At 42.7% G+C, this 25,111-nt stretch overlaps 1 protein-coding gene across 1 annotated transcript in view; it reads left to right on the top strand.

Moving 5' to 3' along the window:
- LOC148525219 (uncharacterized) overlaps positions 1 to 24,908 on the top strand; it is a 135,565-nt gene extending 110,657 nt beyond the window's left edge. Inside the window, exons 31-37 of the mRNA XM_088471029.1 lie at positions 1,146 to 1,333; positions 13,779 to 13,898; positions 16,644 to 16,730; positions 18,633 to 18,755; positions 20,555 to 20,615; positions 21,450 to 21,552; positions 24,737 to 24,908. Coding sequence (XP_088327155.1) covers positions 1,146 to 1,333; positions 13,779 to 13,898; positions 16,644 to 16,730; positions 18,633 to 18,755; positions 20,555 to 20,615; positions 21,450 to 21,552; positions 24,737 to 24,908 — 854 coding nt within the window. The remainder of the gene's footprint in view (positions 1 to 1,145; positions 1,334 to 13,778; positions 13,899 to 16,643; positions 16,731 to 18,632; positions 18,756 to 20,554; positions 20,616 to 21,449; positions 21,553 to 24,736) is intronic.
- The last annotated feature ends 203 nt before the right edge of the window (positions 24,909 to 25,111 follow it).

Below are 25,111 nucleotides of genomic sequence, written 5' to 3'. Positions count from 1 at the left end.
GGTGTTGCTTTCGCACCATTAAAGTGCTCATGAAGCTTAAGTTGTCGGCTAAGATGATATTTCTCCACCTCCCATTTCATAGGATCAAATTTGGTTGTGGGGATATACGATAACCCACGACTTAAAATCTTCTCCTCCAGGTCAGTGAGAACATGGGACAAGATGTTGATCACCGTCGTCTCCGTTGTAAGGGCGGTCTCCCCACTCGCCTTCGACCGCGACCACGTCCATTGTTGGCCCCTTCGGGTAAATCTCCTCGTCCTCTTTGGGGCACATTTCCTGTCCCTAAAGGGACTGTATGTTGAACAGTGCCTCCTCCTGTACCAAAATCTGAGTCACTGGTATTATACTGTGAGGAGTCAGATGGACCATACAGCTTACGATATCCACGCCTCTCAGGATGGCGAGGTTCGCTCCGGCCATTATTAATCCAATTGTATACTCGATTTTGATCATAGTCCATAGACACTTTTACCATCTTTGATTTCTTAAATTGGATTAATTCATGTTTATATGTAGCTATTTGTTTTTCCAATTTATCCATCCATGGTGTATCAGTATCAGCTTCAAAGGCTGGTTTATATTCTTTCTCAAAGGTAGAGATCTTATCCCGGATAATCATCAATTCTCGTGATGCTTCCTCGATTACGAGTAACATGAGATCATAGCTACATTTATTTAAGGTGGCTATCCACCTTTTGCAAAAGTTGGTATTGTGTTGACCTATCGTGGGGCAGTTCTTCACACAGAATCCTCGTGGGATCCGTTTCTGTTTAAAATAATCACTGAGTGTCAACCTATGATAATGAAAATCGAGCTCCCTCTGTTTTAATTTCAGCCAATCGCGATAAAGATATTGCAGAGATTTTGTAGCTTCATCATCACAAAATAATTATTTGAATAATATCGCCTCAGCATCAGAATCGGAGAACATCAATGTGCTACCCTGTGTCAATAAGGCCATATTGACAACCTCATATGGTCCTTCGCACTCATTCGTGCCTTTAGCCATATTGCTACACAAATGAACCCTATGTTGATAGGGAAAATAATGTATATCGAGATGAAGTTAGATAAATCGCTCAAATGTATAGGGTGCCCAACCCAGTAGCAGCAGTCCCTGTATGACTGCTAATACTCCATAGAAAGTCACCAAGGGTGGCACTCCCTTATTGATAGAAACTTGCAGCTGCCTTCCAGTCAAAGCCAGCAGCTGATGGCTTTAACAATAAATAGTCCACATCGGCGGCTCTCAGATGAACATCAAATGATACAGGAGAATGTGATGAATATCACCAACGTTTCGGAGCTTTATTCCTGCCCCTTCATCAAGGTAAAGACATTTACAAATACATATAACAAAACATTTATACTCACAGCTCCCCACGTGTAGTCCGCCCTGCGCTGCTTCCGGGATTATACTGTGATATATGTTGTCTTAAATATTTATATGGAGTTGTTTGTGGTATATATGTGTACTTTCACTAATGGTAAGGTTGTTCTTCTATGTGTTTTGTGCCATGCTACAGTTTCTTTGTAAAGTCCGGGTGATGAGGATCCAGGCGATGGGTGTCTCCTCTGTCCTAGGATTGACGGGCTGAACGTCGATGCGGGGGACAGGAGAGATGACGTCATCAGCAGGAGACCCACTCCCGGAAGCAGCGCAGGGCGGACTACACGTGGGGAGCTGTGAGTATAAATGTTTTGTTATATGTATTTGTAAATGTCTTTACCTTGATGAAGGGGCAGGAATAAAGCTCCGAAACGTTGTTGATATTCATCACATTCTCCTGTATCATTTGATGTTCATCTGAGTGCCGCCCATGTGGACTATTTATTGTTAAAGCCATCAGCTGCTGGCTTTGACTGGAAGGCACCTGCAAGTTTCTATCAATAAGGGAGTGCCACCCTTGGTGACTTTCTATATATATGTATATATATATATATATATATATATATATATAAATGTTTATATTATTTACTCAGTGTCTAGTCACATGCCAGCATGACCCCTAATGGGTTTACTTGTAAATAGAACTTAATGGAGATCGCTCCTTTATTTGTATGACTATAGGTGCGTACACACTGGTCGATAAAGTGGACGACTGATCGATAACGATATCGTTATCGTTCAGTCGTCCACTTTATCGTCCATTTTTAACCCCAAAAGATGAACGATAATGACAACGCGCATTCCCTCGTCATTATCGTTCATCGGGCTGACATGCAGGCCAACCTGACGATCTCGTCAGGTTGCTGCATGTCAGGGAATGGGGGAGAGAGCCCGGCGCTGAACGATATCGTTAATGATATCGTTCAGCGGCTGTGCTCAATGTCATGAACGACATTGAGCACAGCCTGCCGGGGACAACACTACAGGATATCGCTCAGGGAGCATATCGTGTAGTGTGTACCCACCTTATAAACATCTGCAGAGTCTATAGTTCTAATATTGAAAGAATACGTGGTTAGTACATATCTTTATGATTTTTAAGATCAAACAACAAAACCACTGCAGGACATAATTGGTCACATGGAATTGTTTACACCATGTGACACTGAACTATGTGTCACGGATACTGTGTGTGTATTGCGGCTGTCACCTCCATACAGCCGCATATTATTGTTTACATCACATGATAGCGGAGCTTAACACATACCGCAATATGCTCAGCCGGGTCACGTGATCGATGCACACACCATGTGACCCGATTGAACCGCTCGTTCAATGTATACATCCCGTGACCTAGCTCCGGGAATAGGCCCTAATAAATGGATATGTGCTAATTACTTGAATATTTATTCTTATTTTAGTTATAATTTTTTATATGTATTGAATCTTTATTTTGGTATAAAATTGTGTGTATTTCTGTACATGGCTTGGTTGATTAAGTGATTGATCACATTGCAGCTGTTTCCTGTTTGTACTGTCAGGGTATTTAAAGGGTAGAGCTTATTTGCCCTTCTTGCTAGGGACCCGGAAGTGATGTGAGTGAGGGCGGAATTGCAGTTCATGCCCATGGATGCCAGCTAAACAAGTAAGTTGTCCCCTCGCGGGCTCTCTGTGCTCGCCACGCTTTGGGCTCGGTGGCTTGCTACGCTCGCCACATGGTTATATTCCCCCTCTATGCCTACTTGGATGGTAGGGAATGACGCCGTTTACTGGCTGATGACGTCAGGGTCCTCCATGAAGGGGATTTATACACTACTGTATTTAAAGCCATCATTTTGGACTATGGAGATCACACTACTGAGGAAGTTGTGGGTTTTCCACGATGAAACGGGTTTGGCACCCCACTGGCATCTACTTTTACTAACATTGGAACCTCACTTTTCTGGACTGGCACCCTTCACCATATTCCAGCCACGCTTACAACGCTAACATCACGCCACTTGCAGAGTTCTCTGCATTATACTAGGATGTAACTGCACACTACAAGGCTGGTAACTAGTTACAAGCTGGATAATATCCCGGATTATATCATTGAGACCAATGACTACAGTGTATGTTTACATACTATTGATTTCAACTTGGATCAATACTTGTTAACAGCAATTATCACAGGAAACTTATCATACTATTATTATTATTATTCCTTTTTTACTTATTGGTTTATGTATTTTTTTATTATTCATTGAACATTATGCATTCCACATCTTGTTTTAATTGATATAGTTTTATTGACTTACTATGTCATGCAGCAATAAATGATAATGTTTGTTCAACCAAGCCATTTATATGTACGTATTTTATGATATTTTTGTCTCTAATATGCATATTGCTTTTTGATTCATACCTATTTTATTTGAGGTATTTGAGGTTATTAGATACACCTTTTCATTCACATTTGTCCTAGTGCTGTTCATCACTCTATTGTATAATCTTTTAGAATTTTGTAGAAGCTGTTTTAAAGCATTAGTACTGTTGCAAATGGAGTTAAAGTATCATGCAAATATAGTAAATATTGTATAATTTTCCCCAGCCAGCAAAAAGGCAGCATTCTTTTTTCTGTTGCTAGCCATGTTCCAGATACACTGTCTAGTACAGTGTTGTTAGACCCTTGCCTCTCCTGCAGCTTCTCAATCTCTGAGGGGCGGGGCATAATGTAATCTGTGTGCATGCCCAGTTCCCCACTGCTATTGTTATTATTATTAATATCATTATTGCACATGCAAACCTCAGCAGATTAAGCAAACAAGTACATTTTATGCATTACTCACATGCCGCACAATTAGCATCATTGGTACCACTGTGCAGTGGCACTCCTCTCCATTGCGCAAAAACTCAATTATTGGGACTGCTTTTTGCCTTCTGTATCCTTGAGAAACTGCCCAAGCTGTCTTACAATGCATAAACAGTTAACATGGGTAGAAAGTATACACTGAGTGGTGAAAATATTATGACCACCAAGTGATTTTATGCAAAGTACTGTAGCTATTCCTCAGATACAGTAATGCTGACATAAGCTGTCTGAATCAGTATAAGAATGGAAAGGGGAAGGTAGACAGAAAGTGTATCACTCATGAAATAATGAGTAAAGAGCACATTCTGATGAACTTTAAACTTGAAATGATTGCTGGGGCGAGCATTAGAAAAAGGCTGCACTGGTGAATTGTAAGGGCATCATTTGTTATAGTGTACATTGAGTACACTATACCAGCATACTAAAAACTGGGTCTAAGCACAAGGACGGTGGTTATAGATGGCTACTGGATGCACCAACGGACTTGTTCATTCCCAAAGACGGGCAACAGTGTATTTTGCATTCAAGATAATCTGAATCAAGGACCAATTCAGATACATTACATCACATAGGCTACAGAAGCAGAAGGCCTGTCTGTACACCATTGCTGGCTGCTGCAAACAGAGTGAAATGCCTCCAGTTTGCTCTGGAACTCGGGAATTAAACAGTAAATAATTGGAACAGGTCATGTGGTCTGACAAATCCCGTTTTTCATTTACACCATGCAGATGGTAGAGTGAGGATATAGAGACAACAGCCCCTGAGGAAGTTTGCTGTTGTAATTGAAGCGAATGTTGGGTGAGACATTTTGTGATCTTGCTAAGACATTTCAATTACAACATTATATCAACTGAACACTGAAAATACTGCTCCTGTTTATCTCTCTCTCTCTCTCTATATATATATATATATCTATATCTATATTCAGCCATCAACCATAACATTAAGACCACTTGCCTAATATTCTAATTTTGTGTAGGTCCCCCTTGTGCCCTCATGCTTATCAAGATCCTAGAGGAAGAATAAAACATTTACTTATCTCCCAGATTTCCTTTGTTCTGAATAAATGCACAAGATTTTCCTGGGCAAATCCATTGTATGGAATCATTTGCCTTTATTATTACATTGGTTAGTGTTGAACACAGTGAAAGTAATATAACTTCTTGACTGACACAAAAATGAGAAACTACCTTAGGTAGAAAACTAGGATTTGTGTGTTATACCACTTTATCCATATTCATAGTTTGGAAAGTTTCTTTACACAATAAAGCATGACATTCTCCTACTTACCATAAGTGTGAAACATCAAGAAACTTAAGAGGAACATTTTATAAAGGCTCAATGGGATCAGATGTTTGACCTTCCATTGTCAATGTGCTAAAAGATGCTTGATATGAAGCCTGATTCTTCTTATTGCTGGAACCGCAGAAAAGGTGCATCTAATGCCAATCTGGTGCACCAAAAACACTATGTGCAGATGCTTGAATTTGCAGGGAATGAAGATCAAGACCCTTGTCAGGGGCGTATCTATAATGGGTGCAGGGTGTGTGGTGCACATGGGCCCCTGGGTCCAGAGGGGGCCTGCACCACACAACCTGCACCTATATTATCTAACACTTACCTCTCTGAGGTCCCGCATCGGGTGTCTCAGCCCTGCACAAAACACTGGAAAATGGCCACCAGGTAAATTTTTACTGTGTTTTGCGCATGCGCAGTGAGGAAATTGCTGGGGAAATGGTGACCTGAGCATGCGCAGTAGACTCTGGGCACAGACTAGTGCCCAGAGTCTACTGATGCTGCGTTCGGTGGTCAGATGCGTCAGTGTGCTGACGGCTGAGAGAGGAGGGAGCCCTGGATGGGGAATGCACACGACCCCCTCCTCTCTTAATACTCCCCTGACTATTGTCCAATACATCCTAAAGATAATCCAGTATCCATGGAATGCTAGCAGCATCAGGATCCAACAGACTAATTGTACAGCAAAATAAGTTATCCAAATCCTAAAATAAGTACTGCAGAAGAATTTTGTTGTCTAGCTTTAATGTATACCTAAAGTAAATCGCTATAGCTGAGACTCCTGTGCTCTTTTTTTATAACATCTGTCCAAGCTCCATGCTCTCAAAGCTAGGGCCTCATTTAACAATGAGACATAACCCCTTTAGCACTTGCTAAAGGGGTTATGTCTTAATTTCAGTATTTAACAAACAACTGTAAGTTTAGTTTACTGCTGTTTGTCACTGTACTGCTTACGCCATCTATAGATGGTGATGGCGATATGGCCTTCATTGCCAGCAATGGGGAGTTAGCAACTGCAGCTTCAACAAAGCTTTTCAGGCCTTGCTGAGTCTTTGCCAGGTGAAATTGTCATGCACAGACAGGCCATCGCGCATGCACATGGCACAACAGCTCGTCACTGGCAGCAATGAGCTACCAGCAACAGTGTGGAGGATGCGGCCAAAGAGTGGGACGTCGCTGGACCTTGCTGGAGGGTAAGTAGTGATAAACACTCTCTACATATTTGTTAGTATCAGTATGATACTAAATTAAATATGCAGTTGATTATAAGGATTTGGGGCCAATAATATATTTTATTTGGGATGTAGAATGGGTTCTTGGTTTAATATCCTATTAGAGGAGCATCCTCTCTGCTATAACTTCCAGTGCTTATCTCTATATCTTCCACAGAGTGTGGGAAATTAGAGGAAAGAAGTGGATAGATATCCTTGTTGGAAGTCCCATTGTATTCATATAAAATCTAATGTATTCCCTTTTGTCATGTAAATACAATTGAGCATTTTTGTGCTTGAGGATGCTGCCACCAAATCTGTTTAAGGTCATCCAAACTTTTGTATCTTTGTGTATTGCTCCAAAATCTTGTCTTTGCTTGTTACATGCAATGCTGAGATTGTTGATACTTATGCTGTCATTGTAATCATTATTTTGCCATCTTGATGGCTTCTAAAAGTGGTCATGGTCCAATTGTCTGAGAATATTATGTCTTACTCCTGCTGTATCAGAGGTTGGAAATGCTGAATTGCATGCCAAAATGCCTTATGCCTAGAATGTTTACATGCAAGTGTTTCTTGTTGTGCCAACATAGTCATAGTATGTATCACCTCTGAGTGTAGGAGCAGGACACTGAAACTATCCCAACCCTGGTTCTGAGAGATTGTCTCTTCTTCAGTTTTCACATTTGAGGAGATAACTTAAATGGCCCATACACTGTGCGATAAAGAAGCCGATCCAACTGATTGGTGCAATTTGGCTGCTCTATTGCACCGTGTATGGGCCTGATGTTGGACCGAGTGCACACCGGTGGGGTCGTACATCGCACCCCCTGATCTTACTACAGGTTCAGTCGATCAGGGGATGCGATGTGCAAGCGGCCGCAGCTCTCCTATGAGCACGCGCGCCGACCTGCAAAGAATTTAAAGGGACAGGCGTGCCAAATGTGAAGTCACGTTTGGCGGGAGATTTGTACTTCCTCTATAAGAGGAAGTCTCTGGCACCACACAGGTGCCAGAGTATAGGCTCTATACCATACTCCAGTGTTCCAGTACTTACCAGTTACCCTGATCTTGAACTTGGCTTGTTCGTGACTCTGATTTCATTTTACTGCTCCTGATATCTGGTTCTGACCTCGGCTACTCCCTGTGACCCATTTAAGTCTGCTCCCTGGTACCGTCTCGTCTGTTTGGTATTGACCCTGCCTGTCGACTACATTATTCTTCTGCACTACATCTAGAGTACGCACCAGCACCTGTATAGGGGAACCTAACCTGAGGGCCGTGACCTGTGTGTCGGACGCAGCCAAGTCCATACCTTCTTGCGAGGGTCCCTGGTGAATACTGCCAGCACATTAGACTCCACACCTCAGGCATAGATCTAGCCAATTCCCTAAATATGGGCTGCATCCACAATCCATCCGAGAGTTGTGACAGAATACTCTGGCCAAAACATGGATGCTGCTGGTAATCCGTCACCATGAGACCTGCTCAAGAACTTACTTGCTAGAGTTGAGAAGCAAGAACAAGACCAGGCTCAGATTATGCATTGTTTGCAGACACAAATACAGCAACTCAGTGTCGCTCAAGCACCTTCGGTACAACCAGGTCCATCCACTACTGCACCGGCCGCAGGAGCTTCTGTTCCAAATCCAACAAAGTATGATGGGGATCCTACAGGCTGTAATGGATTCCTGAACCAGTGTTCGATCCAGTTCGACAAGCCTGGATCCTTCGCAGGGTTGGCTATTTTACAGCTGAAACAGGGAAATCAATCTGCAGGACAGTATGCCATGCAGTTCCGAACCCTTGCCTTGGAATTGGGATGGAACAATGAAGCCCTGGTTGCCGCCTTTATGCAGGGGCTGTCGGATCAAATTAAGATGTCCTTGCATCTAGGGAATTGCCGACTTCTCTGGACGACTTAGTCTCCTTGTGTATCTGAGTGGATCTTCACCACAGAGAGAGAGCACATGAAAGGGAACAGTCTTGCCACTTCACCTTCAAGCTTGCTCCACGTTTCACGGCACCCACTGAGTCCCTAGAGGAACCCATGCAGATTGGGAAGTCTCGCCTCCCTGCTCCTGAAAGGGATAGGAGGTTTAAAAATAAACTTTGTTTGTACTGTGGTGAACCAGGTCATCTTCTCGCTGGCTGTCCTAAGCGTCCAGGAAACGAGAAGGCCTAACTGATCAAGGGGTGGTCAGGTTAGGTGCATTCCAATACAGCCCAAAAAACAGAGTTACTTCCCAGTTTTCCATCGATGAAATTCTTCTGAAGTCATCAAGACCTTCTTAGATTCAGGTACCGATGACAATTTCATTTGGGCAAAGGTCCAAGAGTTAAGGATTGCGAGTATGCCGCTGCAAAAACCCCATTGCATTATTGGAGTGGATGGGAATAAACTTCCTACGGCTACCATTCACTCACAGACGATGGAAGTTACCATGCAAATAGGGGCTCTTCATCAAGAATTTATAATGTTCTATATTCTCCCATCAGCCGAGAGTCCAATCATTCTAGGCCTTCCCTGGCTCCGCAAGCATGCTCCTGTTCTAGATTGGAAGGAACCTCAAATTCTGTTGTGGGGGTCTCAATGCCGTGGGTCCTGTTTATCATCGGTTAAACCTCCACAACGTGTCATGCAAAGTTCAGTCGTCTCTCCAGAAGACCAACTTCCAGTTCCATATTGATCCTTTAGAGATGTGTTCAGTAAAAAGGCAGCTGAGACGCTTCCGGCTTACCGGGAATGGGATTGTGCTATAGACTTACTACCGGGGAAAGTACCACCTCGTGGAGGAATTTTTCCCCTCTCACTTCCAGAGTCCCAGGCTGTAACTGAATACGTTAAGGAAAATCTGGAGTGTGGTTTTATCATGTATGGTCAACTGAGGCAGAGCAGGCTTGCGTTCATTTGAAACAGCACTTCCTTTCAGCACCCATCCTGAGACAACCTATTTGTCACCAACCTTTTTTTTTGGAGATGGACGCTTCCACAGTTGGTGCAGGGGCAGGCCTGTCACAGAAAGACAAGGAAAATAAATGGCACGCCTGTGTGTTCTTCTCCCGGAAGTTCTCTGCATCTGAGAGGAATTATGCTGTTGGTTATAGAGAACTACTTGCCATCAAACTGGCTCTACAAGAATGGCGATACTTGTTAGAAGGAGCTAAATTTCCGGTAACAGTCTACACCGATTATAAGAATTTGACGTACCTCAGGACAGCTTACTGTCTAAATTATCGTCACTCCAGATGGTCATTGTTTTTCTATCGATTTAACTTAGTGATTACTTACCGGTTGGGTAATAAGAACAGCTAGGCTGATGCCTTGTCTCGAGCATTTAGTTCTGCTGAAATGGAAGAAGTAAAGGAGGATAAGGCCATTCTGAGCCCTGCTTGTTTCATAGCGGCTACCAAGAGGGTCAAGATTCCGCTGGGAAAAACATTTATAGCCTCAGAACTCTGGGCTAAACTACCTCAGGGGTGCATTCATCACGTTTCAGTGGGCATGCAGGTGTCAAAAAACATTGGAGCTGATCCTCAGGTGGTACTGGTGGCCGACGATCCGTCAGGATGTAAAGGACTTCATGGCAGCCTGTCATATTTGTGCTCAGCACAAAGTCCCACCACAGTCTCCATCAGGTTCCCTGTTGCCACTACCAGTGGCTGATTGCCCTTGGACTCACATTTCTTTGGACTGTGTGACTGATCTGCCTTCATGGCAATGTATCAACACAATTCTGGTGGTGGTGGATAGGTTCTCCAAGGCCACTCACGTTATTCCTTTGTAAGGTCTACCTACAGCACCAAAGTTAGCAGAGATTTTTGTAAGCAAAATCTTTAGGTTACATGGGTTTCCTAAGGACATTGTTTCCGATTGGGGGGTACAGTTTACCTCTAAGTTCTGGAGAGAATTATGCAGGTACTTTGGCATCAACCTGAGCTTATCCTTGGCCTATCACCCCCAATGTAATGGCCAGACTGAACGAGTAAACCAAGAATTGGAAAAGTTCATTAGGATGAATGTTTCAGCCAATCAAGATGACTGGGTCTCTCTGCTTCCTTGGGCTGAATTTGCCCACAATAACCTGTACCATGAGGCATCGGGACACTCCATTCTTTGTTCAGTATGGTCTGCATCCAGTGTTACCCGAGTTACCTGGCCTTCAGCCAGTATCACTTCCAGCCATACGTGGTACAGTGAATCGATTCTGTAGGACCTGGAAGATGGTAAAAAGGAATTTGTGTAAAACTTCTTCAAGATACAAGCTGTTTGCAGATAGTAGAAGGAGGAGGGGTCCGGTGCTGGCTCCTGGTGATAAAGTCTGGCTCTCAACCAAACATCTGAGGTTAAGGGTTCCGACAATAAAATTCACTCCCAGATTCATTGGTCATTTTCAGATCTTACAGGTGATTAACCTGTAACTTCCAAACACTCTAAGAATACCCAATGTGTTTCACGTTTCTCTTCCCAAGCCCCTGGTACTCAACCGTTTCTCAACTCCTTGCAGCCCTCCTCCTGCAATTCCGGTAGACCATCAGTAGGTTTATGAAGTGAAACAGATTCTGGACTCTAGGGTTTCTAGAGGAGCTGTTCAGTTTCTAGTGGATTGGAGGGGGTATGGTCCTGAGGAACATTGCTGGGTCAAGGCTTCTAACATTCATGCGCCTCAGCTTCATCAGAAATTTCACCTGAAATTTCCAAACAAACCATTTGTGGGGTGTTTGGTGCCCACCCCTAGAGGGGGGGGTAATGTCTCAGTGCGCCGGACACCAGCTACCACTTACCGTGTCCAGCAGCACTGGAATCTGCGGAGGGCAGCGGGCGGGGAATCCCCAGAGCCTGCTGTCATGACATCCACTCCGGGTCCCCCTCAGGCTGCCTGGAAGTTCAGGCGGCCGCGGCTCTCCTAGGAGTGCGCGCGTCAACCTGCAAAGAATTTAAAGGGACAGGCGCACCAAATGTGAAGTCACGTTTGGTGCGAGATTTGAACTTCCTCTATAAGAGGAAGTCTCTGGCACCAGACAGGTGCCAGAGTATAGGCTCCATACCATACTCCAGCATTCCAGTACTTACCAGTTACCCTGATCTTGACCTTGTTCGTGAATCCTGATCTTGACTTGTTCGTGACTCCGATTTCGTCTGACCCTTTGTACTGCTCCTGATATCTGGTTCTGACCTCGGCTACTCCCTGTGACCCATTTTATGTCTGCTCCCTGGTACCGTCTCATCTGTTTGGTATTGACCCAGCCTGTTGCCTACATTATTCTTCTGTGCTACATCCAGTATGCACCAGCACCTGTATAGGGGAACCTAACCTGAGGGCTGCGACCTGTGTGTCGGACGCAGCCAAGTCCATACCTTCTTGCGAGGGTCCCTGGTGATTACAGCCGGCACATTAGACTCTGCGCCTCAGGCATAGGTCTAGCCAATTCCCTTAATACAGGCTGCATCCACAATCCATCCGAGAGTTGTGACAGTGGGTGAGGGAGGGGGAAGCCAGCATATCAGGCGGTTGGCCACCCGATCGCACCATGTGTGGGGACCGCCCGATATGTCAGATGTCGGATCCCCCGTCGCCTCACACGATGCCAACGCACCATGTATGGCTTGCTTTACAGATTTTGACTATGTCCAGCTGTAGGTATGTCATATATCACCTTGCTGGAGGAGAAATGCCTAGTCTGGATGACAGCATTTCTAGGAGATGGAGACATTTTCTTATAGAAAACTTGTGCTGAAACTTAAGCTAGATGTTGAATTTGAACAAGTCTGTCATCCAACCTAGACACCTTGGAGTTTATTTATCAAGCAGCAGTTTATCACAATTACTAGAGTATCTGATCATTTTTTGACTGCAGTTTTGAAAACAACAATTTTTTTAAAGAAAAGAACCCCATTAAGAAAATTGCACTTATTAAAATTGCCCGCAAATCACAGAAACGGGGATATGTAACAAACTTTTTATTAAGTGGAGAAATTGCTCATAGCAACCAATCAGCTATCATTTATCTGTCACAGTCTATAAAATGACAGCTGATTGGTTGCTTTGGGAAACCTCTCCACTTTATCTCTCTCAATAGTTTTAGGGGCAATTTGCTTGTTTGCAACTTCATTGCACACACACACACTACATTTTTTGTGATGGAAAATTAGCCAATGTACATTCTTCAAATTTTAACATAATGTATTATGTTTCCATGCTACAGTTTTTCTAGACCCTGCAGTAAACATCAACATTAAAATTGGTACAATGGAACTTGATATAGGAGGCATCTATATGTGGCTACTAACATTACATTTGGATAATATATATATTGGATTACTTCTTTGTATAGTAGATTAGGTGCAAATAGATTGGTTATTTGCAAAAAAGATAAAGCTCATACATCTCTCTTGAAATCCTCTGGGTCCTCCTGGATTTCTGGGAGAGTAGATCCTTTTTCCAAATCCCACTTCTATTTATTGTGAAGTGGGTGTGGCCTTTATAATGCAATATGAATAATTTAACCACGCCTCCACTGCTAGAGGATGTAATTTGCTTTGCAGCTGGGTGCAAGGACTGAGGCGAATCTTATCATCTGGCCCCAAGCCCTTCTTGTCTGATGATGCAGTAACAGGAGACCATATGACCCTGCACCTTACACCACCCCTCTTGGATCTCCCAGAGCAGATGTTCAAAAAACTAGATAAGCATGGTGGATCTGTTCTGGTTATTCTAAGATCCTCTAAATATCCAAAAACTTGGAAATATACAGTACTGCTATGTTTATATGAACCATGAAGACCATCGTCTAGTAGGCTGAGACAATATCCATTAAAATGAATCCAATCAGTAAGATAAAAGTGTAATCACTGAGGCATGCCTGATGTTTTTGTCACTCTGAGGATGGAACTTTATAGCGAGCACAAATTAGTTGTAAATTGCATGTCATGTCCCTATGTTTTTAAAAAGATTGTCACAAAGACAAAAATCTCTGATATGCGTAACACAGCAAGCACATCTAATAATGACTTGTGTATATTTAGATGGATTCCTCTATTCCATCCCCACCAGAGAGTTGTGAAGATTGCAAATGCACAAAAACAATGAAAAATACTGCAGAGATAACATGCAAACCAGTGGTGTGCCAGACAGATTGCCCGCTGGTAAGTGCAACTTGAATTCATGCAAAAATTGTCATATTAACTGCATGATAAGCAGAATGTTGCTACTTAGTAAAAATAATAGCTTTCAAAGTTTTCAATCTATCTAGAGATGGTGATGATTTTACATAGTGACCCCATCTCAGCGGGGAGCGCTGCAGGGATCTCTGGTACATAGGTGCTTTAGCAATAAAAAATGGGCACCAACAATTTTGTTTTTTATACGTGTTTTCTTATGTAACTTGCAATAGTTTTATGCCTGTATATCGCTAAAGGGCCTTTTTAAATGTATCAAATCAATGTCTATTGAAGTAAGTTAGTGGTACTATAACTGCTAGTTCTGTTAGATCCATATGGCAAATTAAATTAAAAAGAAGCAACTTATCTGCTCATTGGTAACTGTCAAAAAGATGCAGAGGAAAGATCTTTTCATTTTTGGTCCTAAATCGCTGACCCTCCATGGATCACTAAAGATTATTACTCTGCATAATTAAAACTAGTAATTATGACATCACTTCTTACTGTCTCAATTTAGGCCAGACAGTCTTGATTTGAGAGGACCTTTTCAACACTATGGGCCATATTCAATTAGGCTGTGAAAAGTCGTCATTTTCGCTTATCCCCATATTCAATTTCAAAGACTTTTCGCAGGTGTGAAAGGCTTTGTTTAAAAATGGAGATGTTTTCACCAATGAAAAGGTGGCGAAAAAAAGTGCAGAATTGGGGTTTTTGGGTGCAGACTTAAAAAAAGTAGCCTGCACTCCTTGGAATGTCCCCTAAAGGTATTCTGTGCCAAAAAAAAATTAAAAATTTCCTCTGGACACCCCAAAAAAGGTACTTTAATTTTGGGGGCGATAAAAAAAAAATGGGGGACAAACTTCTAAACTAGCAAAATCAACTCCGGAGGGGTTCTCAAGTATGCGGCAGGTGTTTTCTAGAATGTGGGTGGTTGCGGCAGGTGGATTTTTGAATAATTTTAAAAGTTCAGTTTAGGGACTTAAAAATATGCTTGCACCCATTTTCATGTACCCCAAATTTGATGGGACTAGTTCTTTTTTTTTTTAAATGAAGCTAAATGCTATTCTTCACCACTTCTTTTCAGATACATTAAAGCACCTGCCGTGGCTGTTTAAAAACCCCTAATATCTTTTGCAGGCCAATTCTGGGGTACGCATAGTGATCCCACATGTCTGACCATCTTTTGGGGGGTGACAAGCTGATTTCCCGATACTTTATCCCCTGCAAAAACTGTAATGATGGCAAAGTCTGACCTTGGACTTTTCGCCTCAAATTGAATATGCCCCTATAATTGTTATGACTTTGTCCCCATTCGGTTACAGTTTGAAGATACAGTACAGTATGTCAATGCTGTGCCTATCAGTGTAGTATTAAAGTGGTCTTTTTGGGGAGGGAAGGGTGCTGGCCCACAAGAACTTTAAAAGTTCTTGGAATGCCACAGGGATGTGGCCATGTCTATTGTGATGTGAACATGACCCCTTAAAGTAAGCTGCCATCCATGACCATTTCATCTGTGTTATGATTTAATCATTAATACAGTAGAGTAGATGTGCTGTTCGGTTTTCCTGAAATAAGAACACACCCGAACTTAGGGGTTCCAAGTCAAATCGATTCCACGTTCAGAATCACTTTGGGGTTCCAAGTCGAACCAAGTCCCAGCTCGGTTCTGCTGTCATTTCGGAACTCAGATATAAAAACTAAACCTTTGGTTTTGGATTTCATATAAACAAGTCCAAATTACATGATTGTAGCTGTTTTTATAAATTTTTTTATAGATTTGAATTCATTTTTAAGGAATCCAAAACCGAATCCAAAGCTAAACACTTATGCCAAAACCAAAACACGATGATGAATTACAATCAAAACCAAAACACGGAGGTCCGCGCACATCTCTATAATTTTATTATTCAATATTTGGATAAACTCTTGTAGCAATACAACTACTATAAAACACAAAAACTTTTCTAATTTAGCATACAAGTGAAACAATTTGCAAGTAATAGAGGTAGGAGCAATGGCACTGCATGGGTATCATTACAGTTTATGTAAACCGTTTCACGGCAGTTGACTAAATAAACTGTACTTATGCTGACATATAGATAGTGATGTGACTCTGCGTAATTCTGTGCAAGATACAAAGCAGTTCAGGAAAGTAGGTATTGGAATTGCCTTGCTTGTATTTAATAGAGTATGATATTCAACATTTGTGCAGTGATCGGGGGACTGGGAGCCAATCAAAAATGCTCTTAATCCCAAAACTAAGGTTAGATGCTGACAGTCTTATGCATTATAATCATGGCGGCCAAGAGGGGAGTGGAGTACCCGGGCCTGGGTTTGCTGGAGGGGCCAGGTGGGGGCCCGGGTCTGGCACCGCCCCCCCCTTCCTCTTCCTTCACAGCAGCCCAGCACACGCTGCTGTGTCCTGGGCTGCAGTGGGAGACTGCTTGTGGCTGCTGAGCAGCAGCCACAGCAGTCTCCTATGTCTGTGGGCTCACATCACGCCCCTCCCCTGCGCCCATTTTTTTTTTTTATCCTAAGGGGGAGTGCCCATGCCTCCCATGGTTAAACCATGCCCCCTTCCACCCAGGCCTAGCGCGGCTGTCAGGACCCCTGATTACAAGGAGTTAATATAGCTATGTGCTATATAAATGTGCCTTTAGTAAATAAAATGGAAATGTTCTGTTTTTCATTGGTGAGGACCATGAAATATTACTCATCTTTTGTTTCCAGGGATTCACATACAAAAAAATATATGGACAGTGCTGTGGAAAGTGTGTTCAGTCTTCCTGCATCCTCAATAACTCTGTACTAATCAAGGTATGACTGAGCTTCTCAATCAAAGTATTCATTGAGACAAAATAAGTGTATATGGCATTTTGAAAGGGAAGACTTTATTACAGTTCTTAATGAATTTAATATTACGACCTTTACATTGAAAAACAATGTTTTTTTTAACATATAAATAAAATCGATGGGGTCTTTTTTTATCACCTGATGGCTATAAGTTCCTCATCAGAGAAGTGCTGGTAATCGCAGATGCAGGGCTGTCAGTGCCAGGTGAAAGTATTATGCACCCTGTAAGTACAGGATGAGTTAAGGCATGAGGGGACATGAAGATGCCATATGGGGTCACATTGTTAGTGATAGAATGTGGAAGCACACTGTCCAGGTAGGACCACAGTGGTGTTTATATGTCCTATTGGTGTAGAACCTGTGAGGGTAACAATAGGCACCAGCAGAATTGTGAAATGGAGTTTAGGCCAAACAGTTTGTCCTTAATCAGGTAACTGAGTTTATTGTGGAACAGTAGGTACGGGGTAACAGTAGTATAGTCAGGGGGTAACACACAGTGGTATCATGCAGATACACAGTGGTGGCATTGCAATGTCAGCCTGGAGCAAGCAAGGGGTTGCAGAATGAACATCAGGCTCTTTACTCATTGTGGAGCCATGGGGTGCTTGGACACCTAAACAGTGGTGGTACAGTGTATTGTTGCAGGCTTTGTGGCTTTAGCAGGGTCTGGTGCTTGTGGATTGCATCCATGCACCAAGGACGACGGAGAAGAAAGCACGGGAGGCATGGCCACGTAAGCACAGTAACGCAAATTGGAGGATACTTCCAGAGGGAGCCCACCGGCTCAAGGCACTGAAGTGACATACTGTAGTCAGTGCAGAACGGTGATCTCCTTTCAACTAGGGGCAGTGATTGAATGTGGAGGGTACAGTGTTGGTGATGCAATGTGTGTACACAGTGATGACATAGGAGCACTGCCAATCATGTGGGGCATTGTGTTGTCATAATGATGCACAGTTAGGACATATTAGGGGCAATATGTCAGGATGGTGGCATGTAAGGTCACAGTGTGGCATACCAATGCAGAATGATGGTGCAGAGGGCCTGATTCAGAGCCGGACACTCTGAAAGAGCTCTCGCTCTGAATCAGGGCCTTTTTGTTTATTTTTTGGTGTGGCCTCCGGGCCACTCGCATAGCTGTGGGTGACCACCCACAGCTATTGTGAGCGGCCAGGTGATGGTCGTGATGGTCTCGACCATCGGGGCTTGCGACGAGACCCTTGCGGTAGAGTCTCATTCCCGCAAGCCCCAGTCTAGAAGCTCACCACTGACATCACTCGTGATGTCAGTGGGGCCGCCCCTAAACGGCAGGCGTTCCGTCGGGAACGCCTCTGTTTGGCCAGCCACTCCCCCTGCCCGCCTCCAAAACGTTGCGAGGTGTCACTCAAAAAACGACAGCCACCCCCTTTTGGTGCAAGACCCAGAGCGACGGAGCACCCGTTGCTAGCCCGGTCTCACGCATGTGCACGTCGGAGCCGGCTCCGGCGTGTGCATGCGCAGTGGCCAAACATCGACCCGCTTGCGAGCGCATAGCGCTTGCGAGCAGGTCTGAATCAGGCCCAGTATGTTTTCAATACAATGGTAGAAATGTGCCTAAAATTGCAACTTCTCACATACTGTACATCATGAAGGAGTGACCCATTGAAAATAAATAAGACCCATCTCTGCCACCACCGAGCATATGTAAAAACCATTTCATGTAACTAGTGAGTCACCCCTCCTACACTATACAAAGAATGTCCACATAACTCTATTCCCGTCCATTCAAATGATCTATAGTCACCATTTGCTGTGGCATTTTTTATACTCTAGTATAAATGTATTAGATATGTTAAAATTAGAAGTTAATTATTTTTTCTTTTACAGCCTGGAAGCTTATGGCGTCCTCCTGGTGATAACTGCACATCTTATGAATGTGAGCCAAACACATTTATTGTTATCAAAAGGGTCATGTCATGCCCAGCTCAAAAGCCTGTAGAATGTGAAAAGGTATAGTACAATACACTTTAACTTCTATGCAAAATAGTTGTCAACATATATAGCTTTCCTGGCTTGAATTACTAGCTCTCTTGTAAGCAGAAGTAAATTTCAGTCATGAAAAGGAACAGAGGACCTGATTCAGAGATGGATACTATAGCACCCCTGGGTTGCTTCTTTGTATCTAGCGGCTGTGCTAGAATATTCAAAAGCCACAGGACATGTCTTAAGTAATAAGAGGGATGTAGTTATGTGACTGGTGGTCACAATCTCAACAGCGGAATGCCGGCTAGGGATTTATATAAGGCGTCAAAATACCAGGGTTAGGGTTATGCACCCCCAGGGAGAGGTTAGGTTTAGGGAGCGGTAATGGGGGGTTAGGGTTAGGCACTAAGGGGGGAGGTTAGGGTTAGGCACCACTAAGGGAGGGTTAGGGTTAGGGGGGTACAGGGGAGGTTAGGGCACTTACCTGCCCCTGTTGGGATCTTGATCCTGTTGGGCATCCGCTGTCGGGATTTGAACCGGTGGCTAAACCGCCACCGGAATTTCAATCCCGTTCCGTAATAAAACGCCCACTGCCGGCTTCTCTGATTAAATGCTGCATCTGGATACGCAGCCATCGGATCAACTGCATGAACATTGGTTATCTAAGTAACCCTAAGGTCACTCAGGATGGCACATATTTCACACAGGTCAGAGATAGTGAAGCTTTGTCCAAAAATGCAGCCTATTGCCTTGGCACACCCATAAAATTGGGTCAACACACCCTTTTTTGTGGGCTGCTATACATTACCATCTCTTCCCCACCCCCCAAAAATCAGTCGATAATATGCACGCAATCGGTCAATTAATTTGCACTGCACATGCATATGCATCGCAGTGCACGTGCGCGAACTAGCATTTGCGACTCTAACTGCGATTGCAGAGGGTATGCAGACCCATGGCAGAGTGATTGACAGGAAGTGCCATTTGTGGGTGGTGAAGGGGGGGTGGTTGGGTGAACACAGGCATGTCAGTGCATTGCATAAAGGGGTGTGCATAAATTATCCACTTCATGCCCATACACAGTCTGAGGCCTAATAGCATGCGCTTAAGTTAGCAATTCCTGAGTGAGGTCTGACCTGCCTTAACTGTGCGTATGGGTCCGATGTTACCGATTATTTTGCTATTTTGCCCAAGTATACGGATGTGAGTAAGGGGAAGTGGGCGTCCTTATGTTAGGCTGCGATCGCATTGCAATTGCAAACATTTGCATTTCACCACTGATATTAGCCACTGCGTAGTGCGCGTATTAACAGAATAGCGATCCTTGCTGAACCAGGCCCACAGAATGTACCAAATCCAGCAGGATAAGGGCAAGACCAGCGCTCACATCAGTAGAAAAAGCAAAGATATTATTTATGGAAACATCTGGTTAACAGAACAGATACAATCAGGGCCCAACGGCAGTTTCAATCATCAGAGTAATTTTCTTCAGGCTCTGATAAATCATGGCACATGTTTCAATAAATATCTCTGCTTTATCTACTCACTGACAAGAGTGCTGCTCTTGTCCTTGTCCTGCTGGGTTTGGTACTGTACGTATGCTCTATTACACTATTGTGTGGACCTGGCACCAGACTTTGCCGTTTATGAGTGCTGCTTCAATCTCACTATATAGTTTTACCAGCACCCAGGAGCTTTTAGGTACACCAATGATTGTTAGGTTCAATTTACCTGATGACAATACAATTTGCTGAAGATAAGATCAATAGAATGTACAGTACAATGTTAATGTTTTTAAAGAGATCTTGGTAATTATATTTCTACAGGGTATAGTGGTTGATTTTACAAGCACAGATGGATGTTGCACAATACAATATTGTGAACCACGTAAGTATGATAATGATTTCTAATGCTGGCGATACACCTGCACGATTTCGGGCCGATTGCCCGATTTTCGACAGGTCATAAGATGGATCTTGTGAAAATCGTGTATTTTTTTAGCAAGATACGATCCGATGCGCGCTCCCGCAGCTCCTATAATCGGATCTTATGATCAGATGTGCAGCACATCTTGTCCATCGTATCGTGTGCAGATCGTGCTGTTTATTTTGTTCATGCGATCCATCGTGTGGCAATTCAGGTAATTTCAATGACTGTTTCCTAATGAGCCTGTGAGACACAGGATCGATCTTACGACAAATCCTGTGCTAAGAAAACCAACAAACATGCTGCCAGGACTGCCAGGGAGCTCCGGGGAATCGTAGGGAAATCGTATGATGAATCTGATCTTATGCTGGTCGTGTAGGTGTATGGCCAGCTTTACTGTTTTATTTTTCTTGTTGCTACTGCTGAAGAACAAAGGCAAGGTTAGTGTAGTGGGAGAAGAGTGCAAATTGTGAATAATTGATACTGTTTAATAGCGGATTCATTTTATTTTTTGTTAAATGCTGTCAAGAAACACATATTTTTCTCTCCATTTTGTCTCATTCTCATTGTGTCAGTCTTTAATTTCGTCCACAAAATAAGTAAATTGTATCATTTATGTCCTTTCTTTTTAATTAGTTAATTAATTTGTTATTGTTACATATATTATCACACTGTACAGTAATTTAATTTAGAATTAAGTTACCGAATTATAACTAAAATAGATCTGGCGAACTTGAAAATTTATATTGGTCAAACCTGATCTTATAGTAAATATTATTTCATTTTCCTATACAGGCAAGTGTGATGTGATGAAGTCATGGAAAATTATAGAAAGTGGAGAATGCTCAGCCAATGTGACTTTAACCAACTGTGGAGGTTACTGTAGCTCTGTCTCCAGGTGGGATATGCTAATATAAGATTTTGTAACGATAACATAGGACCAATAAGATTTACATCATGCTTTAGCAATTTGTAACTGGAAGTGTATGCTTGAATTTATAGTTCTACAACAGCTATCAGGCCACATGTTTTTCAGGCCTCCTATAAAACAATTATTATAAGATCACTGGTTTGTAAATGGTGTCACATGGAAATGTATAAGTTATTACTAATAATAACAAAGAGAAGTGCAAATTGCAGGAACAGAATTCCCATAAAACCTGACATGTATCAAGCTATGGGAAATATTCAATTAGCGGTGAAAACGGAGGCTTTTCGCCCCCCAAAAATGGAAAAAATGTTGCCAAAAAACAGACAAAACTGCAAACAGGCGAAAATTGAGAAAAAAAAACTGGAGGCAAGTTCCTCCATCCCGGACCAGGGGAAAAAAATGCAAAATCCCTATTTTTGGCTAAAAATTTGGGGATTTCTTTCAGAACCCTTTGGACACCCCCCCTAATGATAAATTACCCCCCCAAAAAATGTGTAAGTTGCATACTTTGACGAAAAACGACGTACAAATTTTGGTTGAAAAAATACAAAATCGTTGAAATTGATAGAAAGCTATATTTTTTTCCAGGAAGTTACTGTTCCACGTAAATTGGGGGTACATTAAAATGGCTGCAAATATATTTTCGTGAAAACGTAATATTAAAAACTTCTAAAAAACTGCCTGCTGCAACCGTGTGCAATGTTTTTAATTCTTGACGCATCCATACCGCCCCTGAAATATCAGACCCAATAAGTTAAAAACATTTTCAACAATTAATTTTTTTCCCAAAAAATTTGCGCAGTCGTTTCTCGCCAAAGTACGCAACTTACGATTTTTTCCACGGTAATTTATCATTAGGGGGGGTGTCCAAAGGGTTCTGAAAGTCGGAAAATCCTCACATTTAGCCAAATATAGGGATTTTGAATATTTTTTCTCCTGGTCTGGGATGGAGAAAACTTTTCTCAGGTTTTTTTTTTCCATTTTCGCCTTTTTTTTGGTGAAAATGTAGCCGTTTGTTTTTGGGAGAAAAATGGCCGTTGTTGCCAATGGCAAAAAATATTAAATATATTAAGAATATTCCAGGTATTTAATGATCAGACGTGCTATGCACTAAAATATAACTTCTAGTTGTAAACCAGCAATGTTCTGTGCAGCTCAAAAGTGGCTGGCAAATTTATAATTCACAAATTATTATTATTCAAATAAAGAGGTTATTCAAATGTTGATATACAATTGGTATAAATACAAATTCTAATTCAAAGACTTCACTATCAGAGATTGGCATGTTACCTGATTAACTGAATAGCATTGCTCATGAAAAACAAAGTGTGTAGTTAGATACATTTTGTATGGGTCATTTACCAATTTGTGCTGAACCACAACAACCATTAGTTTGTACTATTAATCTGCAATCTAGACAGTGAATAAATTTGTTTGGTTGCTATACAGCAGGAATGTCAAACTCAAAATACCAACCAGGCCAAATATTCAAGGTCCTTAGAGTGTGTGGGCTGCAACAAAAAAAAGTCTTATATGCAATTTTAAAAGGTTTATTATTAATAAAAACCAATGCAGTGCCCCCTGTAGTAGTGCCCCTTATGCAATGCCCCCTGAATTTGTGCCCATTATGCAATGCCCCTTATGCAGTGCCCTAGTAGTGCCCATTATGTAGTGCCCCAGTAATGCCCCTTATGTTGTGCCCTCAGTAAAGTATCTAGTAGTGCCCCCAGTAGTGCCCCTTATGCAGAGCCCCCTGTATCGTCCCCAGTAGTGCCCCTTATGCAGAGCCCCCAGTAAAGCCCTTTATGCAGAACCCCCAGTAATGCCCTTTATGCAGAGCCCCCAGTAATGTCCCTAGTAGTGCCCCCAGTAGTGCCCCTTATGCAAAGCCTCCAGTAATGTCCCTAGTAGAGCCCCAAGTAGTGCCCCTTATGCAGGTCCCCAGTAATACCCCTTATGCAGAGCCCCCAGTAATGTCCTTAGTAGTGCCCCTTATGCAGAGCCCCCAGTAATGCCCCATATGCAGAGCCCCCAGTAATGTCCTTAGTAGTGCTCCTTATGCAGAGCCCCCAGTAATGCCCCTTATGCAGAGCCCCCAGCAATGCCCCTTATGCAGAGCCCCCAGTAAAGCCCTTTATACAGAACCCCCAGTAATGCCCTTTATGCAGAGTCCCCAGTAATGTCCCTAGTAGTGCCCCCTTATGCAAATCCCCCAGTAATGTCCCTAGTAGAGCCCCAAGTAGTGCCCCTTATGCAGGTCCCCAGTAATACCCCTTATGCAGAGCCCCCAGTAATGTCCTTAGTAGTGCCCCTTATGCAGAGCCCCCAGTAATGCCCCATATGCAGAGCCCCCAGTAATGTCCTTAGTAGTGCTCCTTATGCAGAGCCCCCAGTAATGCCCCTTATGCAGAGCCCCCAGCAATGCCCCTTATGCAGAGCCCCCAGTAATGCCCCTTATGCAGACCCCATTATGTGTTGCCCCTTATGCTGTTCTCCCTCCTAGTATTGAACAGGCCCCAATCACCTGTGCAGTACTTACCTTTCTTCACGATGACCGCTGGGCACCGCTCCAGTCCACGCCGTCTTCACTCCCACCGTCCCGCGTAGACACTGCCGCTGACTGGATCTAATTAGATCCAGAGCGGCAGACGCAGGCTCCTCTCATCGCGGGAGAAGCTGGCCTCTGAAGCGATCAGAGGCTTCTGATCGCTTTAGAGACCAGCGTTGCCAGCTTTAAGTAAACACTGCCCAATCGGAGCTGAGCTCTGATCGTGGGAGGGGAGTGGGCTGCATATTATATATATGTGGGTCCACACTGTCGGGCCTCACAAAATGTTTATTCGGGCCGCATGTTTGACATGCCTGCTATATATATATATATATATATATATATATATATATATATATTATATATATATAATATACAGTAGCCTAGTCAAAATTTGGAACATAAATTCAGTTTTGATAAATGAAGCCTTCTTAGTTCATTCAAAATGTAGTTTAAGATAACTGATAGGTGATGAGTGAAAAATTTAACTTTTACTAGACAGAAAAATATCTAAAATTATGTTGTTTTTTTCTGCTTGTAAGTATGTATTCTTGATATAAAAATATTGTATACATTTTTATTTATTTTTTTGTAATTCTGAAGACACCCCAATTTTCCCAAAATGGAGGAACATGACTGCACTTGTTGCCAGGCTTCTGAAACAACCTCGAAGAATATCCAACTGCAATGTGCAAACGAAAAGACAATTGAATACACATTCACCGATATACTGAAGTGTGCATGTAGGGGTGCAGCCTGTGTGTTCACAGAATAAAATGGAAGCAAATATTAAATCCTTTATAAAAGATAATTAATGCTGCTAGGCCAGTAACTATTTAAAATAAGCTATACTTACACTTTAGGAAAAGATTTATTGTTGGCTAATGTACATTTAATGATATCAATAAACATGTAAGCAGTTAAAACATGGTGTAGTTCCACTTATAAAGTAAGATCCCTGAAGAGTCCTAATGAAGT

Source organism: Taudactylus pleione, unplaced genomic scaffold (assembly GCF_031769625.1).
Source record: "Taudactylus pleione unplaced genomic scaffold, aTauple2 ptg000109l, whole genome shotgun sequence".
NCBI classification, from domain to species: Eukaryota; Metazoa; Chordata; class Amphibia; order Anura; family Myobatrachidae; genus Taudactylus; species Taudactylus pleione.
The sequence above is the reverse complement of the archived record's forward strand: the minus strand, read 5'-3'. Positions and strand labels throughout refer to the sequence as shown.